The sequence below is a fragment of the Fringilla coelebs genome (genome assembly GCF_963513975.1).
Source record: "Fringilla coelebs genome assembly, chromosome: 9".
Lineage (NCBI taxonomy): Eukaryota > Metazoa > Chordata > Aves > Passeriformes > Fringillidae > Fringilla > Fringilla coelebs.
The window spans coordinates 30,414,146-30,431,100 of record NC_140067.1 but is presented as its reverse complement, the minus strand read 5'-3'; the positions used below and the strand labels follow the sequence as shown (position 1 = coordinate 30,431,100).

At 60.9% G+C, this 16,955-nt stretch overlaps 2 protein-coding genes across 12 annotated transcripts in view; one reads left to right on the top strand and one right to left on the bottom strand.

Annotated features, from left to right (window-relative positions):
* The window catches only part of PDE4DIP (phosphodiesterase 4D interacting protein), a 35,983-nt gene extending 27,255 nt beyond the window's left edge, over window positions 1-8,728 (top strand). For 7 of the 10 annotated variants that reach the window (XM_084211175.1, XM_084211174.1, XM_084211176.1 and 4 more), the window contains 21 exons: window positions 1,137-1,225; window positions 1,317-1,465; window positions 1,566-1,881; window positions 1,973-2,141; window positions 2,261-2,377; window positions 2,457-2,931; window positions 3,493-3,728; window positions 3,951-4,002; window positions 4,273-4,490; window positions 4,645-4,839; window positions 5,381-5,602; window positions 5,756-5,887; window positions 5,991-6,110; window positions 6,200-6,377; window positions 6,459-6,583; window positions 6,786-6,887; window positions 7,029-7,216; window positions 7,463-7,606; window positions 7,679-7,817; window positions 7,919-7,965; window positions 8,169-8,728. In XM_084211175.1, the coding sequence (XP_084067301.1) occupies window positions 1,137-1,225; window positions 1,317-1,465; window positions 1,566-1,881; window positions 1,973-2,141; window positions 2,261-2,377; window positions 2,457-2,931; window positions 3,493-3,728; window positions 3,951-4,002; window positions 4,273-4,490; window positions 4,645-4,839; window positions 5,381-5,602; window positions 5,756-5,887; window positions 5,991-6,110; window positions 6,200-6,377; window positions 6,459-6,583; window positions 6,786-6,887; window positions 7,029-7,216; window positions 7,463-7,606; window positions 7,679-7,817; window positions 7,919-7,965; window positions 8,169-8,201 (3,446 nt within the window). In that variant the 3' untranslated portion in view covers window positions 8,202-8,728. Of the gene's footprint in view, window positions 1-1,136; window positions 1,226-1,316; window positions 1,466-1,565; window positions 1,882-1,972; window positions 2,142-2,260; window positions 2,378-2,456; window positions 2,932-3,492; window positions 3,729-3,950; window positions 4,003-4,272; window positions 4,491-4,644; window positions 4,840-5,380; window positions 5,603-5,755; window positions 5,888-5,990; window positions 6,111-6,199; window positions 6,378-6,458; window positions 6,584-6,785; window positions 6,888-7,028; window positions 7,607-7,678; window positions 7,818-7,918; window positions 7,966-8,168 lie in introns of all 10 variants that reach the window. The other 3 variants (XM_084211170.1, XM_084211168.1, XM_084211173.1) reach the window with 3 other exon arrangements.
* Window positions 8,729-8,930: 202 nt separating this feature from the next.
* Window positions 8,931-16,750, bottom strand: PRKAB2 (protein kinase AMP-activated non-catalytic subunit beta 2). 2 transcript variants are annotated; one of them, XM_084211182.1, is made up of 8 exons: window positions 16,685-16,750; window positions 13,815-13,992; window positions 13,445-13,611; window positions 12,513-12,606; window positions 11,819-11,939; window positions 10,524-10,657; window positions 10,163-10,231; window positions 8,931-9,813 (listed from the first exon to the last, which is right to left on the bottom strand). In XM_084211182.1, exons 2-8 carry the CDS (start codon window positions 13,974-13,976, stop codon window positions 9,736-9,738), a joined length of 825 nt encoding a protein of 274 aa, XP_084067308.1. In that variant the 5' UTR covers window positions 13,977-13,992; window positions 16,685-16,750; the 3' UTR covers window positions 8,931-9,735. The 2 variants fall into 2 exon arrangements, with proteins under 2 accessions (XP_084067308.1, XP_084067309.1); XM_084211183.1 differs by having other exon boundaries at window positions 11,825-11,939.
* Window positions 16,751-16,955: the final 205 nt, after the last annotated feature.

The following is a 16,955-nucleotide window of genomic DNA, read 5'->3' as shown; positions in this document are numbered from 1 at the left end:
CTTCTGTGGACAGGCTCCACCGTGCAGGATGGTGTCTACCCAGGTTCAGCAGTGAGGTGCCCCACATTTTTGCAGCCTCATGGCACACGTGGCTCTCCTGAGTGTGTCCCCATCTATGAGCACAGTGCAAACGCCTGCCCTGCTGCAAGGCACATTCCTGGCTGGTCCTTGGCTATTCTTCCTGAGAGCCAGATGCATCCCTGCTGGCTTCCCTTTCAGCAGTGATGCTTGGCATCTCTCCTGACAGCATCTCTCTGTGTTCCCCTGCTCTGTGTTCTGCCTTGCATGGCAGCTCCAGAGTCAATGGTGATGGATTTAGCAAATTTACCTCTTCTTTGGTGCACAGGCAGCTGTGGAACCTGGCCTTTCACAGCCCTAGGGCATAGTCTTGAGCCCTGTCTAAGCATCTCTCCCGCTGGGGAGAGGAGGGATTGGGGATACACCCTTCTCCCAGCTGCCCAGACAAGGGGCTCGAGTCCTTACCCAGAGTTTGGCACCAAGGGGACAGGAGCAGAGCTGTGTGCAAGCAGACAAGCAGGACCCCAGCTCTGCCAAGCCCTCCATGCACATGTAGGGATAACAAGTGTCCTTTAGCTCTGCAAAGCCAGCACAGGGCTTGCAGGGAGCCCCGGGCCTGCCTGACAGCACGGCTTGGGCACTGTGGGCTGGGTGGCTGCTCCCGAGCTGCCCCTGCCTGGGCAGGGGATGCGGGGTGCGCACCCCATCCTCCCTCCGGGGTGGGGCTCCCTGCCCAAGCTTGTGCCGCTGCTGCTGCTGCTGGCGTGGCGTGTGAAGCGGCTGCAGGGTGGGTGGTGCGTGCGTCTGTCTGTCAGGGCAGAAAGCACAAGGCGTGGATGGGGCAGGAGCCATTGCCGTGCTCCCATCCCTGGGGCCGTCCCCTCCCTCAGAGATGGGCCAGCACAGGGCCCAGTGTGCATGGACGGGGTGGCAGCACCCAGGGACGGCAGGGTAAGCTCGGTCCAGCCGGGAGTATCCCAGCACCGGGTGTGTGTGAGAGCAGACGCCGGCCCTGGGGCTGCCCGCAGTGACCGTGGGTACCGGCAGGGAGGAGGGGACAGAGGCAGCGCTGCCAGTGCCGCTGCTCTGAGCGCCCTGTGTGCTGTGCTGTCCCCTAGGTCAGGCCGCAGGTATACACACCGATGCCAGCACCAACTTCACCGACAGCATGAAAGAGGAGGCAGCCCGTGGCTTGGCACCCCAGCAGGTGAGTCGGGGCAGCGCCACGCCGGGAGCGGGGATGACGGAGCTGGGCATAGCGCCGCCGTCCCTGTCACCCTCGGTCTCTGTGCCTCTAGAGCAACGCCCGGGCCCGCAAGGAGAATGGGGGCACCGAAAGAAGCACAGTGCCCGCCGTGCCCGAACGGGAGCTGCGGGCTGAGGAGGAGCTGCGGGAGCTGAAGGCGCAGCTGGAGGAAGCCGGCTTCTCCTCTGTCTCCCACATCAGGCAAGAGCTCTGGGGCTCTGGAGCCAGGGGTGGCAGTGGCCGGAGGGGACGCCCTGCATCCAGGCCGCTGCCTGTCCTTTACCGTGCCTTGTGCCCCCAGGAAGGCGATGCTGAGCCTGTGCCTGGAAAACGCGGAGCTGAAAGAGCGGATGGGTGAAGCCACGTCGCTGCTGGAGAGCGGGGAGCAGGAGGAGCCGGGGCTGGGCGGCCCTCTGGCCCCTGAGCCCCGGAGGCTGCAGCGGAAGAGCCGCGGGTCCCTTGGGGACCGCCCGGCCGGAGGCAGCGGGGATGGCCCGGGGCTCCCGGCAGAGAGGGGAGCTGTGCCCACCAAACGCCCAGCGCTGGAGACCCGAGCCCAGGATGACATGCCCAAGAGACCCTGCCCTGGCAGCCCCGGTGGAGGGGACGGGAGCCATGTAAGTGCGCAGGGAACCGGGAGGGAGATGAAAATAGAGCTGGGGATGAGGGTGGAAATGCGGAGCTGACGGTCCATCTCCCCTCCGGCAGGTGGAGGGCTCGGTTCCCGGCGGGGGCTGGCCAGGGCTGGGCGCAGAGCTGCGCTCCCAGGTGGCACAGGGCCAAAGGCAGTGCCAGGAGCTGCAGGACAAGCTCGCTGCCTCGGAGGCCACAGTGCGGGCACAAGCTGAGCAGCTGGAGAAATACCACGTCCTGCTCCGTGAGTTAAAAGCCAGGGTGGGGTGGGAGCGTGTTCTGAACCCTGTGCATGGGCTGTGCGTGGGGCAGGGGTGGTGAATCCTGCCCGGGGGGCCCTGAGCTGATGGCGCTGCCCAGCAGGTGAACCTCAGACACAGCAGCTCAGCAAGCAAGTGCAGGTGGACTTCCAGGACCTGGGCTATGAGACCTGTGGGCGCAGTGAGACCGAGGCTGATCGTGATGAGGCCACAAGCCCTGGTAAGGAGAGCCAGGGCTCCAGGGATCTCTGTGCTCTGCCCCCCTGGCACAGAGAAGTGGCATGCTGTGCTCTCTGCAGAGTGCGAGGAGCCAGATGTGTTCAGTGAGACCAGCCTGGGTGAGGAGCTGGGGTCCCCGTGCCAGCCAGGAATGTCCAGATTGGGCAAAACTGCCCAGAAAACCATGGCCCTGGAGGATGTGGAGGCCCTGCACCAGCACATCCAGGACCTCAAGGCTCAGCTGCTCAATGCCAACAAGGTGATCCAGAGCCTGCAGCGCCGCGCCCGCTCCATCTCTGTCACCAGTGGCTACACCTCGGGTGCGGAGCGGCCCCTGCCGGCTCCCAAGGCCTTGGCGTCCCCAGCCCACAGCCTGACGGACGAGGACGAGGGCTGGCAGTCGGACGGGCACGGCACGCTGTGCCCACCCGCCCTGCGGGCACACCGCGACCTGCAGAGCCTGGTGCACCGCGTCACCCTGCTCGAGGCACAGCTGCCCGCGGCCAAGCACGGAGCCACCTTGCCCAAGGAGCTGCAATCTGCCACTTGGCCAGGGTATGGCCCTGGGGGCTGGGAGCAGACGAATACAGGGATTTCCAGGAGCTGCCCGAGTTTGGTGGCTCCCTGTTGCTTGGTTTTCCTGCAGGCAGGTTCCCGGGGTGTTTGTGTGGTGGGGCAGAGTCACAGCAGTGGATGATGCACAGACTCCCTCCATCGTGTAGGAGTCTGTATTGCTGCTAGCATAGTCCGGGGTAAGGAAGCAAAAAGGGCCTTTGCATAATATCCACAGATGTTTTATTCAGCTGCACAGTGAGATGTTCAGGTCCCAGCACTCACACCCAGAGGGTCTCACAGTTTCTCTACGGGGGCCTGGGGGCTGACCCAGGTCTTGGGGCTGTACAAAGGTCAGTCAGAGAATAGGTAAGGAGTGGCTCAGGAACACAAGAACAGGGGTAGGAGCCAATGGGGTCTAACAGCTTTTTGGGGGAAGCTTCTTGTGTCTCCCTAGACCAGGGAATGCCCCCCCAGGGTCTCCACACCACGGCACTTCATCCCTGCTGTGTTCTCAGCGAGTCTGGCTGCCCTGTGAACACCCTGCTTGCCCATCTCTCCTAGGAAATACAACTCTCTGATCCAGGCACAGGCTCGGGAGCTCTCCCACCTGCGGCAGGTGCTGCGGGAGGGCCGTGGGCTGAGCCGCAGCCTGGCCCAGCACCTGCGGGACGCCCTGCGCTCCTTCGAGGACCTCCTTCGGGGCACTGACATCGACTACTACCTGGGCCAGGGCTTTAGGGAGCAGCTGGCCCAGGGCAGGCACCTGGCTGAGAGGCTCAGCGACAAGCTGGGCATCAGTAAGCACCTTGATGGGGGAAGTTGGGCTGGGTGTCATGGGCGTGTGATGGGTCAGGAAGGGATGCTTTGATGGGTGAAGAGCAGGAGACACTCTCAGATCATGTGCTGTGTGGGATACCTGCTTTGGTTTGGGCTCTCCTGTCCTGCTATGGCTCTGTGTGGGACCAGACATCCTGGGGCATGGAGACACTGACTGGTTCTTCTGTGGGTTGCATTTTCAGGAGATCGACAAGACGGGGAGGATAAAACCAGTCATGAACTCCTGGCACAGAGGTATCCATTCCCAAGGAAGGGTTTGTGGGATGTGTTGGGATGGGCACCGTGAGGTCCATCACTGCTCTTAGGGTGGGGACCCAGGGTGCCCTTGGGGTCTCTGCCTCAGGTGGATGTCCTGGGGCTGCCTCTGCTCTGGGGATGGCGAGCCCCATGGGCACTCTGCATGTCTGAGCAGCCGTGCATCACTAGTGGGACATGGCACGTGGGGCATCATGTAGGAAAGGGCTGTGGGATGGAGCTCAGACCTGGTGTGGGCCACCTCCACAGGCTCAGCCGGGAGCTCCAAGAGAAGGAGAAGGTGATTGAGAGCCTGGAGGTGAAGCTGCAGGAGCGCTCTGAGTCCCCAGGTAGCAGCTGCCCACCCTCGGAGTCGTCCCACTCTGCCAGCAGCTCATCCTTCACCTCCGAGGGGCTGGAGCCCTGCTCCGATGGGGATGCAGCCAGCGAGTACAGCCAGTGCCACGAGGAGCCCGCCCAACACACAGGTACCACCAGGGGCCACAACTGCAGTGCCTCTGGACACAGGGACTTGGCTTCTGGGGGTGTGCCGGGGTCCCCAGAGCACCAGGGAGGAGGGGTTTCTGCCAGCCTGAGCCAGAGCCACTGTAACACCTCTCTCCATCTCTCTCCTGTCTCTAGGCCTTCACTTTGACTCCTTGTCCCAACCCATTAGTGCCCCCCTGCCTGCCCTGGCTCCCGGGCTGTCCCCCTTCCTCCCTGCCGGGCCCCCTCCTCCTGCGGCCCCGGCACTCCTGGGCTGCTGTGGGAATTCTGTCTGCTCCCTGGCTGAGGCACAGCAGGAACTGCAGGTGCTCCGGAGGCAACTGGGAGAAAGTGAGCACACTGCCTCTTGGCTTGGGTTTGGTCCTGCCCGCCCTGCATGCTGTGCTGTGACACATCATCCCCCACCCTCTCTGACCTGCATGTCCTGCCCTTCATCTTCTCCTTCTTCTCAGGGCTATGGCTTTGAGGCTGGGTCCCACTGCTCTGCCTGGGGGACACTGGGAACATGTGGCTTTCATATAGAGCTGACCTGGTGGGTTGGAGGGACCCATCCCGAGACAGCATTAGCCCTAGGTGTAGACACTGGCATATTCCAGGTCTTCTAGGAAAAGGCTGATTTGGTAAGGTGTTGTGTAGGAGTGGGGCTGAGACCCTCCACCTTGGGTCATGTAATCATCAAGTCCTGGGAGAGCCCCTGCTCCTCAGGGGGAATAGGTTTGGTTGGGACGGGAGGTCAGCGATAGGGACACTGGACTGCACTGTTGAGCAGAGCAACAAGGCAGGGGGAAAAGCAGATGGAGGGAGTGTTTTGCCCCACTCTTCCTACCTGCTCATTGTCCTTCTCCTCCTCCCCGCTGTCCTGTGTGTGCAGGTGTGACACTGCCCATGGCACCGGGAAAGCCCACAGCGCCGCTGGGCCCCTTTGGAGAGGGCAGCAAAGCCCCAGCATCGTTCTGCCGACACGGAGCCCTGCAGGGCCCGGCTGAGCTCCCCGGGGCCACCGACCCCCGTGGCCTCTGGGACGTGCCCCCGCCCGGCCAGCTGCTCTGTGGGGCCCTGCCACCGGGCTACCCCTCTGGCCAGAAGCTGACAGGTATGGTCCATGGGGGAGAGCACAGGGGCATCCACCTGCCTGTGGGGTACAGGGAGGAGATCCAGCACCACAACAGCTGTGGGACAGGGCTCTGCTATGGAGAGGGGCAGGCACAGCCCTTCCTGCCCTGAGCTGTGTCCCTGGCTGTGGCAGGGGCAGACCTGCTGGAGGAACACCTGGTGGAGATCCGCAACCTGCGCCAGCGCCTGGAGGAGTCCATCTGCACCAATGACCGGCTCCGGGAGCAGCTGGAGCGCCGCCTGGCCTCCACCGGCAAGGGCAGCGGTACGGGGCTGGGGCTGCGGGGCCCAGGCTCTGCGCATCCCTCGGCTCACCCCGTGCACAGCGGGGCACTGGGAGAGGGACTCACCCCTGGTCCCCTCCACAGGATTGCCCAGTGATGTCTATGCCCAGACACCGGAGCTGGGGCTGCAGCTGAGCAGGGAGAACCAGGCTCTGCACGAGGAAAACCGAACCCTGCGGCTCCAACGTGACCACCTCTCCCAAGGTAGGGCCGGGCTAGCATCCTGGGGCTGAGCCCCAGAGGGCACTGGCTGAGGGGGGTGGTGGTGTCACCTCTGCGCTCTCTGTCCCCAGAGCTGGCACGGGTGCAGGAGACACTTGTGGCTGCTTGCTCCCGGGCACGGGAGGCTGAGGCAGAGCTGGGCCAGAGGCGTGGGAAGCAGCGGAGGCTGACGGAGGAGCTCTCTGAGAGCCAAGAGAGTGTCCGGCAGCTCCGGGACGAGCGGCGCTCTCTACAGGAGGACAACAACAGGTAAGGTTTGGGGCACTGTGGCCTTGGGGCCACAGGACTGGGAGGCATGGCTGGCACCACACCCACGTGTCACCTCTGCAGGCTGCAGCACTCAGTGACGCTCCTGCAGCAGCAGAGTGAGGAGCAGCGCCTGCTCCTGCAGGCCCTACGTGCGGAGCTGCACGTCTACGAGAGCCTCCCCGGCCCTTCTGCTGAGACACGAGCAGGTATGGGACCCATGCATGGCATCCCTGCCCAGCTCCTCCTGGGTGCCTGGCCCCTCTGCAACCCTTGGGTGGTCCCAGACACTTCTCCTGGGGCAGCAGGTTGCACATAGTGGCCCTGCTGGCAGGCAGAGAGGGAGGGCAGAACCCCAGCAGCCCCCGCACGGAGCCACATCTACAAGGGCTCAGATGTTTCTTGTTCCAGGCTGCTTCCCATCTCCTCCAGTGCGGGATGTTGGCACTAACTCAGCAGCTCCCCTCCTGTCCCCACTGCCCTCCGGCATGTCAGTGCTCCGGCGGATGGACGGTGGGTTCTGCTGAACTCGTGGCAGTACCCTTGCTGAGCAAGACTGGAGAGCTCAGAGCAGAGTCAAGTGCCCGGGATGGGACAGGGTGGGTCACCAGGGGAGCGGGCAGTGGTCCTCACCTAACCCAGCTTGCTCCACAGAGCCACGCAGGGCAGACGTGCTGCTGAGGAAGAGCGAGGGACTGACGGGGGCTCACGTTGTCGGCCGCCTGGACACGTACCGAGCCCTGGAGCAGCACATCGTGGAGGGAAAGGCCTTGGCCCGGGAGCTGATGTGTCTCACACGCCCAGCACTCGGGCTGCCCAACTGCTCGCTCCCGGGAAAGGAGGTAAAGCGTGGGCAGGATGGGGCAGGCAGCAGCCGGGGGCCAGACCCTCGGCGCACCGTGCATTACGTGGCTCCCGAGCCCAGAACCAGCCCCGAGGGCTGCAGGGGCAGCTGGAGGCAGGGAGCCTCCAGGCCAGGGAATGCTGCCGGCACTGCCCCGCTGTGCCAGGCTGAGCACGGCCCCACCCCGGCCGCGGCGGGGCGGGGGTGCCCCGGCAGCACCTGCTCCCGCACCCTTCTCCCGCAGGCCCTGGGATGGACGGGCACGGGGCAGGGGCACCTGTGGGGCAGCGCCAGCACCCTGCATGGCATCCTGGAGGAATGCGTGTCTCTCCTCGCTGCCTTCTGGAGCACCGTGCTGCCCGTGAGCCCTGCCCAGCACCAGGGCAAGGTGAGCAGGGGCTGGAGGCCGGCAGGGCGCTGGGGCCGGGTGCTCACTGCTCATCCCCCTCCTCTGTCCCAGGAGCAGGTGCTCCAGGGCGAGATCGCGGCGCTGCGGGCCCGGCTCTCCGAGAGGGAGGATGCTCTGCAGAGCACGGCCAGGCGGCTGCGCAGCACAGCCCAGCTCAAGGACAGCATGGAGCAGTTCATCGTCAGCCAGTGTACGTGCTCTGGTGGCACAGCCAAGCTGGCCTGCTCCCCATGTGCCTGACGTGGTTCTGTGGCACAGGGACCTCACTGACCCCATCTGTCTCTCCTGCAGTGACCAGGACCCACAGTGTGCTGCGCAAGGCCAGGACAAACCTGGAGGTGAGTTCACCCTGATGCCCTGGCGATGGACACAGATGGCACACACACTGTGGTGGCCGTCCTGGAGTGCTGAGGGCTAGCTGGGTGAAGTGTGTGTGAGACTCAGGGACACATTCTCCTTGTCTGTCCTCAGCTAGCATGTCCATGTCCCCAGGGCACAGCCGTGCTCTTCCTTATTGCCATGCTCTTCCATCTCTTGCCAGGTGAAGGCCCAGCAGGCCCTGCCTGTTGCATGAGCCCTGTGCAGGGCAAGGAGCAATGGCCAGCATGGAAGAGCCCACTGGCTGCTGAGACGAGCTATGCCAGAGGGCTGGAGTGGACCCTGTCCCTGCTGCTCTGAGGGCCGGGGCCAAAGGGCTCTGGGGTGTCCAGTGCTACACAGTTAGTGGGTTTGGGCTGCTGTGGTGGTTGCATGCCCTCCACCAGCCTTTGCTTGGCATGGCAGCAGCAGCTGCTGGCTTGGCCTTGGTCTGGCCGATGCTTCAGCACTTGCTCCCTTCCATCCTCCGTGCTCAGAGTGGGGTGACACAGCCCTCCATGCTGAGCACACCTTGCCCTGGGACCTGGTCCCCTCTGTAACCCTGATGAGTCCCTGTCCCTGCTTGTGGATGTATGGATGTATGTATATGTATATAGACAGAGGTACTGGAAATGCGCTTTGGGTACTCCGCACATGTTGGGGCCCCAGCGCAGGAGGAAGATGTAAGAAATGCCATATTCTGTTCAGTGGCTGAAGAGTCCCCAATAAAGGTTTCCTTTGGGTTGTGGTGTTTCTGGCATGCCTGTCTCTGCAGCCGTGCCCCTCCTCCCCAAACCACCTGCAGCACAGGGTGCCAAAGGCCCCAGCTGTTCCCAGGGGGGTGGCTCTGTGCCCTACCCTAATAACCCAAGGGTAGCTCTCTGCTGCACTGGGTGCTCCCTTTCCTCCTCTTCTAGACCCCCTCTCCAACACCAAGCAAGCAGCACCGAGAACAATAAATACTGTAATAAATAGAGAACTCTGTCCCACGGCACTGCTATGGCAGCAGGTGGTGCAGCCGGGGTCCTGGAGTGCCTGCCCGGCTCTGCTCTTCCCAGGGCACGTGCCAGTGCCCCTCTGGTTGTGACAAAGTCAGCCCTGTCCCACAGAAGCAGCTGATATTGGGGACAGGGCGTTGCAGTCCTTGATGGTGCTCTCACAGCAGAAGGTAAGAGTGGCTGTGTCCAGCTCTACTGTCCATCATGCTGGCTCGATGCTGTACCTCGCAGAGGTTTAAAAAAGCTGGGAGGCAGCCCCACAGCCAGGGCTGTGCAACAGGGGGCAGGTGTCAGGCTGGAGTGTCACAGAGCTCCTAGCAGACAAGGTGGCCTTGGAGATTCAGCACCAGGGCAGCAGCACAACCTTCAGAAGAACAGGATGTGTTCCTGGAGCCTGGACTGGGTGCAGTGCCAGGACCACCTTGAGGCCCTCACAGGCTGGAGAAGACAGGCAGGGTGAAGCCCTTTTTGTGTTGGGCGTGAGGAAGGGCTGTTCTGGTGAGCAGCAAAGTGGTCCCAGAGACTCACAGAAGCCAAGGGAAGCTGCAGGTGGGTGGAAACCAAGGGCTGAACCACACCAGTAGGATGGGACAGCGTCACAGGCCCCAGTGGCCCTGAGCTTGTTGCCGGGGCCCGTGTCCCTGCCAGGCTGGAGGCTGGAGCCAGTGGCCAGTTGTCACACAGTCCCGTGGCCCAGTGTGTGCAGACAAGCGGCGTTTCGTGTCCTGCGTGGGGAGCGTGCGAGGCCCCGGCTCAGATGGGCTTGTACAGCAGCGTGGTGACGTACTTCTTCTTGTAGCGGTGCGTGGCACTGAGCACCATCACGCCATCCTGAGGGACACAGCGTCAGCACGTGGGGCCAGGGCACCCCTGGCGCTCAGGGAGCTGCCCCAGCCTGTCCCTGCTGTCCCCAGTCCCACAGGCAGTCCAATACACAACAGGGCAGCGGGGCACAGTGAGGGCAGAGTCTGATACATGCTTAGCTCCCCCACGCTGCAGGGAGGCAGCTGAAGGGAATTGTCAGGAGGTCACACCCTCTGCCCCTGTGCGTGCCACCCCTCACCAGGCAGCCAGCTCCCATCTGCACCCCCAGCTGAGCAGGTTCTGCTGCTGCAGGTGCTGCAGGCTCCTGGGAGCCAGAGCAGCTCCTCACCTGCAGCCCTGCAGGACCTGCCCTTACCTTGATGGAGAGCGCGTAGAGGTGATTGAGCATGACGTGGTTGGGCTCGGGCAGCAGGGCTGGGTCACACTAGGAGGAGAGGAGTGTCACAGGGGAACAGCAGAGCCCTGATCCCCCAGCCCCTGCCACACACGGAGCTGCTGTCTCAGGCAGCTTGAGCTGCCACCACCTCCGGCTGTTCTGAACAGGAATAGAGCTCAGCTAAGAGAGGCCAAATCAGTGTGGCAAACGGGAAAAGTGACGCTTTTCCTAGGAAATGCCAAGGGCTAGACCCCAGCCAAGGGGAGCTCAGGCTCCCTGCAGACAGGACTCCCTTTCTGACCCCAGTGTGGCTCTCAGTGGGCAGTATGCTGGTACACACCGAGATGTTGGTGTCCTTGTTGAGGATGACCTGGAGGAGGTGGGGCGGGAGGATGGGTGGCGATTTGAAGCGCTCCTCAGGCCGGTACACGTACATCTCCTGGCCATAAGGTCCCGGTGGGGAGCTGGATAAATCTAGAGAGAAGACAAAGGCAGAGACATGAAATGACTGAAGCAGGATGGGTGAGCACAGAGCAGCTCCTAAGAAGCTGAGAAGAACTCAGCAAGGTCTTTCAAGTACAAACATCCTCCACAAGCCATGGGTAGGGATCTATTCTATAGCAACAGGTCAGCCTTTTCACAGCAGAAAAAGCAGCTGGGTGAGCCCATGGCAATTCCAAGCAGGGCTGTAAGCTGGTACATGCACTGACACAATACAGGCACCCCATGTTACCCATCACAAGACCCCTCAAGCACAGCTCAGCTCAGCCAGGTCCCATTCCCAGGAAGCAGCTGGCTTGCTCCAGAGCTGTGCTCTCAGCAGCAGGGGCACAGGGAGCAAGTTGCTCTAGGTGCTGTCTGATGAGGAGGTCCAGGAAGGCAAACAGGAACTCTACACTGAGCTGGTGTTCCAAACATGGGAGGGACCTCAGGAGCTCATGCTAGACTGGCTACATCTCGCAGCCACATCTGATCTGAACCTTTGGGAACAGGCAGCCCCAGAAGGGCTCCATCTTCTTGGGCTGCTGCTTGCTGGCTTCTCTCTTGCCTGGGCTGGGAAAGGACATGGAGCTGAGCTGTACCTGAGATGGGGCTGTACCAGGGACACACACACAACTGAGCTTCCTGCCAGCATTTCACACTGAGCCAGCACCACCAGTGCCTGTGTGGTAACCTAACCTGCTGCTGTAACACAAGCAGACGGGGAGGTTTGCAATGTGCTAGCTCTGGTACAAATTACCTTGGCATGAAAACCAAGAGTAGCTGCTGAAAATAAACTGGATCCTGCTATCACCTAGCTTGTACCCTGGATCAGATGACTTACAGTTGACCAGACAGAAAGGGCTGATGTTCCTGGCATTTCCCAGTCCGAAATGGCTCCCTCAGCCAGGCACTGCAGCAGCTCTGCTCTGGGATGGTGCTAGCACAGAACAAGTTACACCAACACAGCCTCCCAGAGGGATGAGTTCTCAGCTGTGGGCTGAGGAAGACACGCTGCCCAGCGCTGCTCAGCGCTGCTCACCCCAGTGAGGGCCTACACCTCTGCCCAGGGGGTCTGTGCACCCAGAGCAGAGAGTCTCAGAGCAGAGGAGATGGAAAACAGCACATGCAAAGCTCTAATGCCACAAAACTCACCCCGACCTGAGGTTTCTGAGCTTTCCAGGGAATCCACCTTCAACGCATCAAACACCTCGAAGTCAGACTTCTTGACGTGGATGAGGTTGTTTATCGTCCCCATCTGGCTGGTAACCACAGGCTGGAAAGAACTGGAGTGAGAATCTTCCTGTGTTCAGCTCCAACTGAGGCACATTCAGTGCTTCGTAGATCCTCCCAGCCCAAGCTGTCTCTGCTGCAACACTACCTCCAAGCACAGGTGGCTAGTGTCCCTCTCTGCCCTACACTTGCAGATCTCTGCTGGTTACCCTGGGAGGATTTTCCTTTATCACAGGCTCCTACATCACCTCCTATCTCCATCCTCCATCCTGCTACATGCCCATGGGTAGGCGTGTTGTCCTTCCCATGCTGCTCCCCCATGATTCAGTTTGGAAGAGAACCCGTAAGTGAGTGCTGACCTCATGGCCCATCTTCCCATTGCCAGTTCTCAGTGGGACTTGAGGGCCTTCTGGCATTTCCCTGCCCCTGCCTAATGCTTCTCCATAAATCATGACTATGTCCAGAGGAACCAGCCTCTGAAATGAGTCAGGGGATGAAGGTGTGCCTTTTGTTTCAGGAAACAGTCTCTGCTCTCCCTGTTCCCCCTCTGCTGCAGTTACATCCTGTAGTTCCCTGAAGAAGACAAGATCTGAAGGGATAAAGCTTGGAGCATTACCTCAGATGGATCGTGGACCCACTGGCCATCCACAAAAAATTTGTACTGGTGCTCTCCTTCTGGAAGGTCCAGGATAGCAACGAAGTCATTGTGGCTGTGCAGAGAGAACAGATGTGCAACAGCATCAGCCTGTTGATGCTCTGAATTTTGCTCTTCCATGGGGCCCCAGGAACCAGCACTGCCCAACCCCTCTACCCCAACACCTTCATGCAGGGTCAGGCTTGCTCATCATCAGTGACCCAAGGCATGGCCAGGACAGGCACGAGCATTCCAATGCTTGTTTGAGCATTCCACGGCTCAACCCCCCTGGCAGCCCAGCTGCAAGCGGCAGTCCAGCCCTCCATGCCCCGAGAAAGTGGACGTGACAGACACCCTGTGCAAGACAGGCTAAGAAGAACATATGGGCAAAGCTCCTGCCCTGTGCTGGCACAGCAGGACAGAAGCAAGTGGGACAGCTCTGTTTGTCAAATCTGAAATTGAGATAAACTCATTCCAGATTAATTGCTAGAGTCCTTCCATGTAAGTCACAGATGTGCTGCAGAACAGTGAGAACATCATTAGGGCAGGAAGATATGTGAGGGACAAACAACTAACACCCACTGGCAGCCATACAATTAGGCATGGGGTAATGTTGCAGCCAAGGGAAGAGCTGACAGCTTCCAGAGGACTGCTGCATACCTGGGCAGGGCTCTGCTGCCAGCACTGGCGGCTGTGTGACATCCAGCTGGGCATGCAAAGTGGCCCATCCTGTCCTGTCCCTGTTTCACAACTTCCCACTGTCCCTGCAGCACCACACAGGGAAGGAGCTGACTGTGTATTTGCCTCAGACCCACAGCTTGAGTGAACAGAGAAAAGCCAAGAGAGCAAAGGAAAATGTTCTCTGCTCTGGAGCAGACATGAACATAGAGTAAATGACTTGAGGGACTGGCTACCTCTTGATGAGTGGGATCTTGGTGCTCCAGTTGTTGAAGGATCCAGAGATGAAGACCTCCTTGCCTCCATCAGCCCAGCGTATGACAGTTGGACGAGCCTGTTGGGATGGTTTCACTGACTCCTCCAGATCCGGCTGCCACGAGACAAACTCCTTGTCCCCAGGAATCTGGGCAAAAAAAACCAGAGAGATGTGACCAAATGAATTCATTCACACAGCTGACCTCTACCAGCCACACACAGGAGCACCACAGAGCTCCTCCAGGCCCCCAGCTCCCCAGAGACCCCTGGCATGGCTGGGAATACAGCCCCACGCAGGCAGCGTGCTGAGGCTCTGGAGGGCAGGCAGGGAAGGGAGCAGCCAGCCCCTACCTTGGAGTCATGGGAGCTGAAGACGCTGGGGTCGTCGGTGCTGCCCACCATGATCTTGTGTGGGTGCTCCTTGGCGGGGTGGGAGGCACCGGAGCCGTCCGAGCGCTGGGACTTGGAGCCATGGCGCTCCCCCGACACCCGCTCGCTGGTGGTGTTCCCCATGGCCCCTCAGCAGCCCCTGGGAGGGAGACACAACAACACTCTGCCTTTGCCCACGGTCCTGGCAGCAAGGAGAGGAGCAAAAGAGCCGTCTCCCAAATGTTCTTTGCCAGTGGAGACGAACAGCAACCCTAAAAAAGGCCCCAAGTTCATTTCCACTACCAAGTTTGGGAGCTGAATGGGAATTCAACAAACAAGACAGCTTGACCTAATTATAGCTGCATCCTTAAAACCATCATTCTAGTTAAGCTGGTAATTGTTAAGACTCCAAAACCAATACGACTTCACCTGTGTCCCACGTCAGCCCTTGGCAGCCAACACAGTAGAGCTGATGGGAAAAATAAAGCCAATCTTTATTGTCAAATCAACTGCCTGGCATTAACAGAGCCTCTTTCACAGTCCTGCAGTCAGGCTCCACAGACAACCCAGCAAGAAAACAGCCAGGGAATGAAAGTAGCAGCTGTTTTACAGTCCCCAACAAGTCTCCAAGAGCTTGCAGGCAGAAGAGCAGAGCCTTGTGCCTGCAAAGGCGACAGGGAGCATTTAAAGCGTCCAAATGGAATCACCCAAGCTGGAGCTTGTCCAAGGAGCAGGGCTAATGCTGTGGTGTCTGCAAAAAGCTCAGCTCTCAGCAGCATTCACTTATGATTCACCAGGCAAGTCACCGTGTCAGCTGCAGCACAGCACAGCGAGCAGGACCATTTGTTGTCACCTAGCCAGCACCTGCCCGGCTGTCTGGAGGGACACGGTGAGGGAAGGGCAGCCCTGGCCACCTCAGTGTCCCTCTGCAGCTGGAGATGGGCCCTGATCCCCAGTCTCACCCAGCTCAGAGAAAGCAAATCAGGAGAACTGACCGAGCCATGAACAACCACACACCTTTTAGGATAAACAACAAAGCCATTGCAAGCTACAGAGGACTCTTCAGGCCTTACCCTCTTTCCAAAAGTTGAGATGGACTGGGGTTTTTGCCCACTTCCAGGCTTATTTTGCAGCTTTCAGCTTACCACAGGCTCTGCAGAGCAAGCAAGGGGACAGCCAGCCTTGCTTCATGCGCTCACTTGTGACATTTGAAGGTTTGTTTAAAAGATCAAGTTATATGAAGGGTGCCAAGTGAGGCTGCCAGCCAAAGCCAGGCTTTAGAACATTATGGAGCAATTACTGCGGTATTTCTTAAATCCTGAGGGTTAAAAGGCAGCTCAAGTGGGCAGCTAAGCTATACCCCCACCCCTCTCAGTGCAGACCAAGTACACCTGAAGATCCAGGTGAAATGAGCTACACCTCTTGCTCCGACATCTTCCCCCTCTGCTCTGCAGAGTCTCAGACAGCTCCTCACAAAAACTGCCCCTGTCCCCCCAGACCTGCTGCTGAGGACTTTCCTCTCCAGCATCTCCACTAAGGCTCCCTTACTTCTCATCTACAGGGAGGAAGGTGGGAAAGGCTCAACTTCCCTCACAGCAGGATAGACCTGGGAGATATGTGCAGGTGTTAACAGGTGTGAAGCTTCCCTTTCTCTTCTCTAAAAAAACTCCAGTCCTTCTGTCCCTTACAGGTCACGCTCTCCAAACACTCCCTGACGTTTATCACAGGTTCCTGTCTGTTGTGTGCCATCTGCATCCCCTGCATCACACACACAGGCACCCAGCCTGTGCCAGAACAGGTCTCTGTGCACAGCCTGCAATACTTGGCTTTGCTGAATTAACTTTTACAGCTCAAACCCTCCTGCATCCAGGCCAGCCCTTGTAGGGAGATGGCGAGACACAGGTACACCCAAGTCAAGGATGGAAATGCTGCCCACACCACAGCCCCAGCAAACCTCCACGGCATCTCTGCACATCACTCCAAATCTGGCAGCAAGCCCCTGCCAGCCGCAGCCCACAGCAAGGGGGCTGCCTGCCTGCCCCATCACCAGGGCCCTTTGGCTCCAGCCAGCCCCAGCTTCTCATGTGGAAAACGACATGCGAATTACACCCATTCCCTCCCCGGGATGTGCCACGCTTGCTGCCTCTCCCAGCCGGCCAGTGACCGCGCTGGGAAGCACTGGCAGGCAGCCCGAAGGGGCTTCTGCAGGAGGGCTGGGGTCTGTCCGGGAGCGCTGGCAGGCATTCATTCCCGGGGGATCTGAGGGAGGGATGGGGTCTGTCCGGGAGCGCTGGCAGGCATTCATTCCCGGGGGATTTGAGGGAGGGATGGGGTCTGTCCGGGAGCGCTGGCAGGCATTCATTCCCAGGGGCTTTGAGGGAGGGATGGGGTCCAGCATCTCTCCGGGCTGACAGCACCCGGGGAAGCCCGATCCGCCCGGACTCTCCCTCTTTCGGAGACGAGAACCAGAGCTAAGCGTGAGCTCGCCGTAAGGTTAAGGGGATGAGCTGGGAAAGCGGGGGCAGAAAACCTGCCTCCGAGCAGGCAGGGCTGGGGCTGGGGCTCTGCTCGGCGGTGGCGGTGGCGGGGCTGTCACGGCGGGCTCGGCCCACGGGCACCCGCGGGTCTGCCGAGGCCCGGGGGAGGAGCGGGACACACCGGCAGGGCCGGGCCTTCCCCAGGGGCTGCCAGACGCGGTCTGCCCGCTGCGGAGCCCGGGACACCGCTACACCGGTGCCACGCCTCACCCACCGCCTCCCGCAGCGGCGTCCGGGGAGCTGCCACCCTCACACCCACCCGTGACACCCGCCCCGCCGTCCCCGTCCCCGGGCCCGAGCCCGGCCCGACCCCACCTGCTGCCGCCGCCGCCGCCCCGCTCTCCGCCTCCGTCCAAGATGGCGCCACCCCCCGCCGGCCGCTGCGGGGCGCTCTGACCCGCCCCCGCCGCGCTCCGCGGCCGCGCCCCGCCCCCGACCCGCGGCCCCGCCGCCGGGCACCCGCCATGTTTGCTGCGGCCGGCCGGCCCGCCGCTGGCAGGGGCGCGCGGGGCCGGGGCCGCGCCGCCTCAGCCGCCGGCGGCCGTGTCTGCGGCGGGCACGGCTGACGGGGGCTGCGGGGTGCTGC

What these genes read in the sequence shown, in the direction of transcription:
- PRKAB2 (XM_084211182.1), bottom strand. Translation starts at nt 13,976, where the DNA reads ATGGGGAACACCACCAGCGAGCGGGTGTCGGGGGAGCGCCATGGCTCC. An exon ending in GGGTCCACGATCCATCTGAG is followed by an intron (nt 11,940 to 12,512) that starts GTAATGCTCCAA and finishes AGTTCTTTCCAG; the next exon opens with CCTGTGGTTACCAGCCAGAT. An exon ending in CTCAGAAACCTCAGGTCGGG is followed by an intron (nt 10,658 to 11,818) that starts GTGAGTTTTGTG and finishes TCTTCTCTCTAG; the next exon opens with ATTTATCCAGCTCCCCACCG.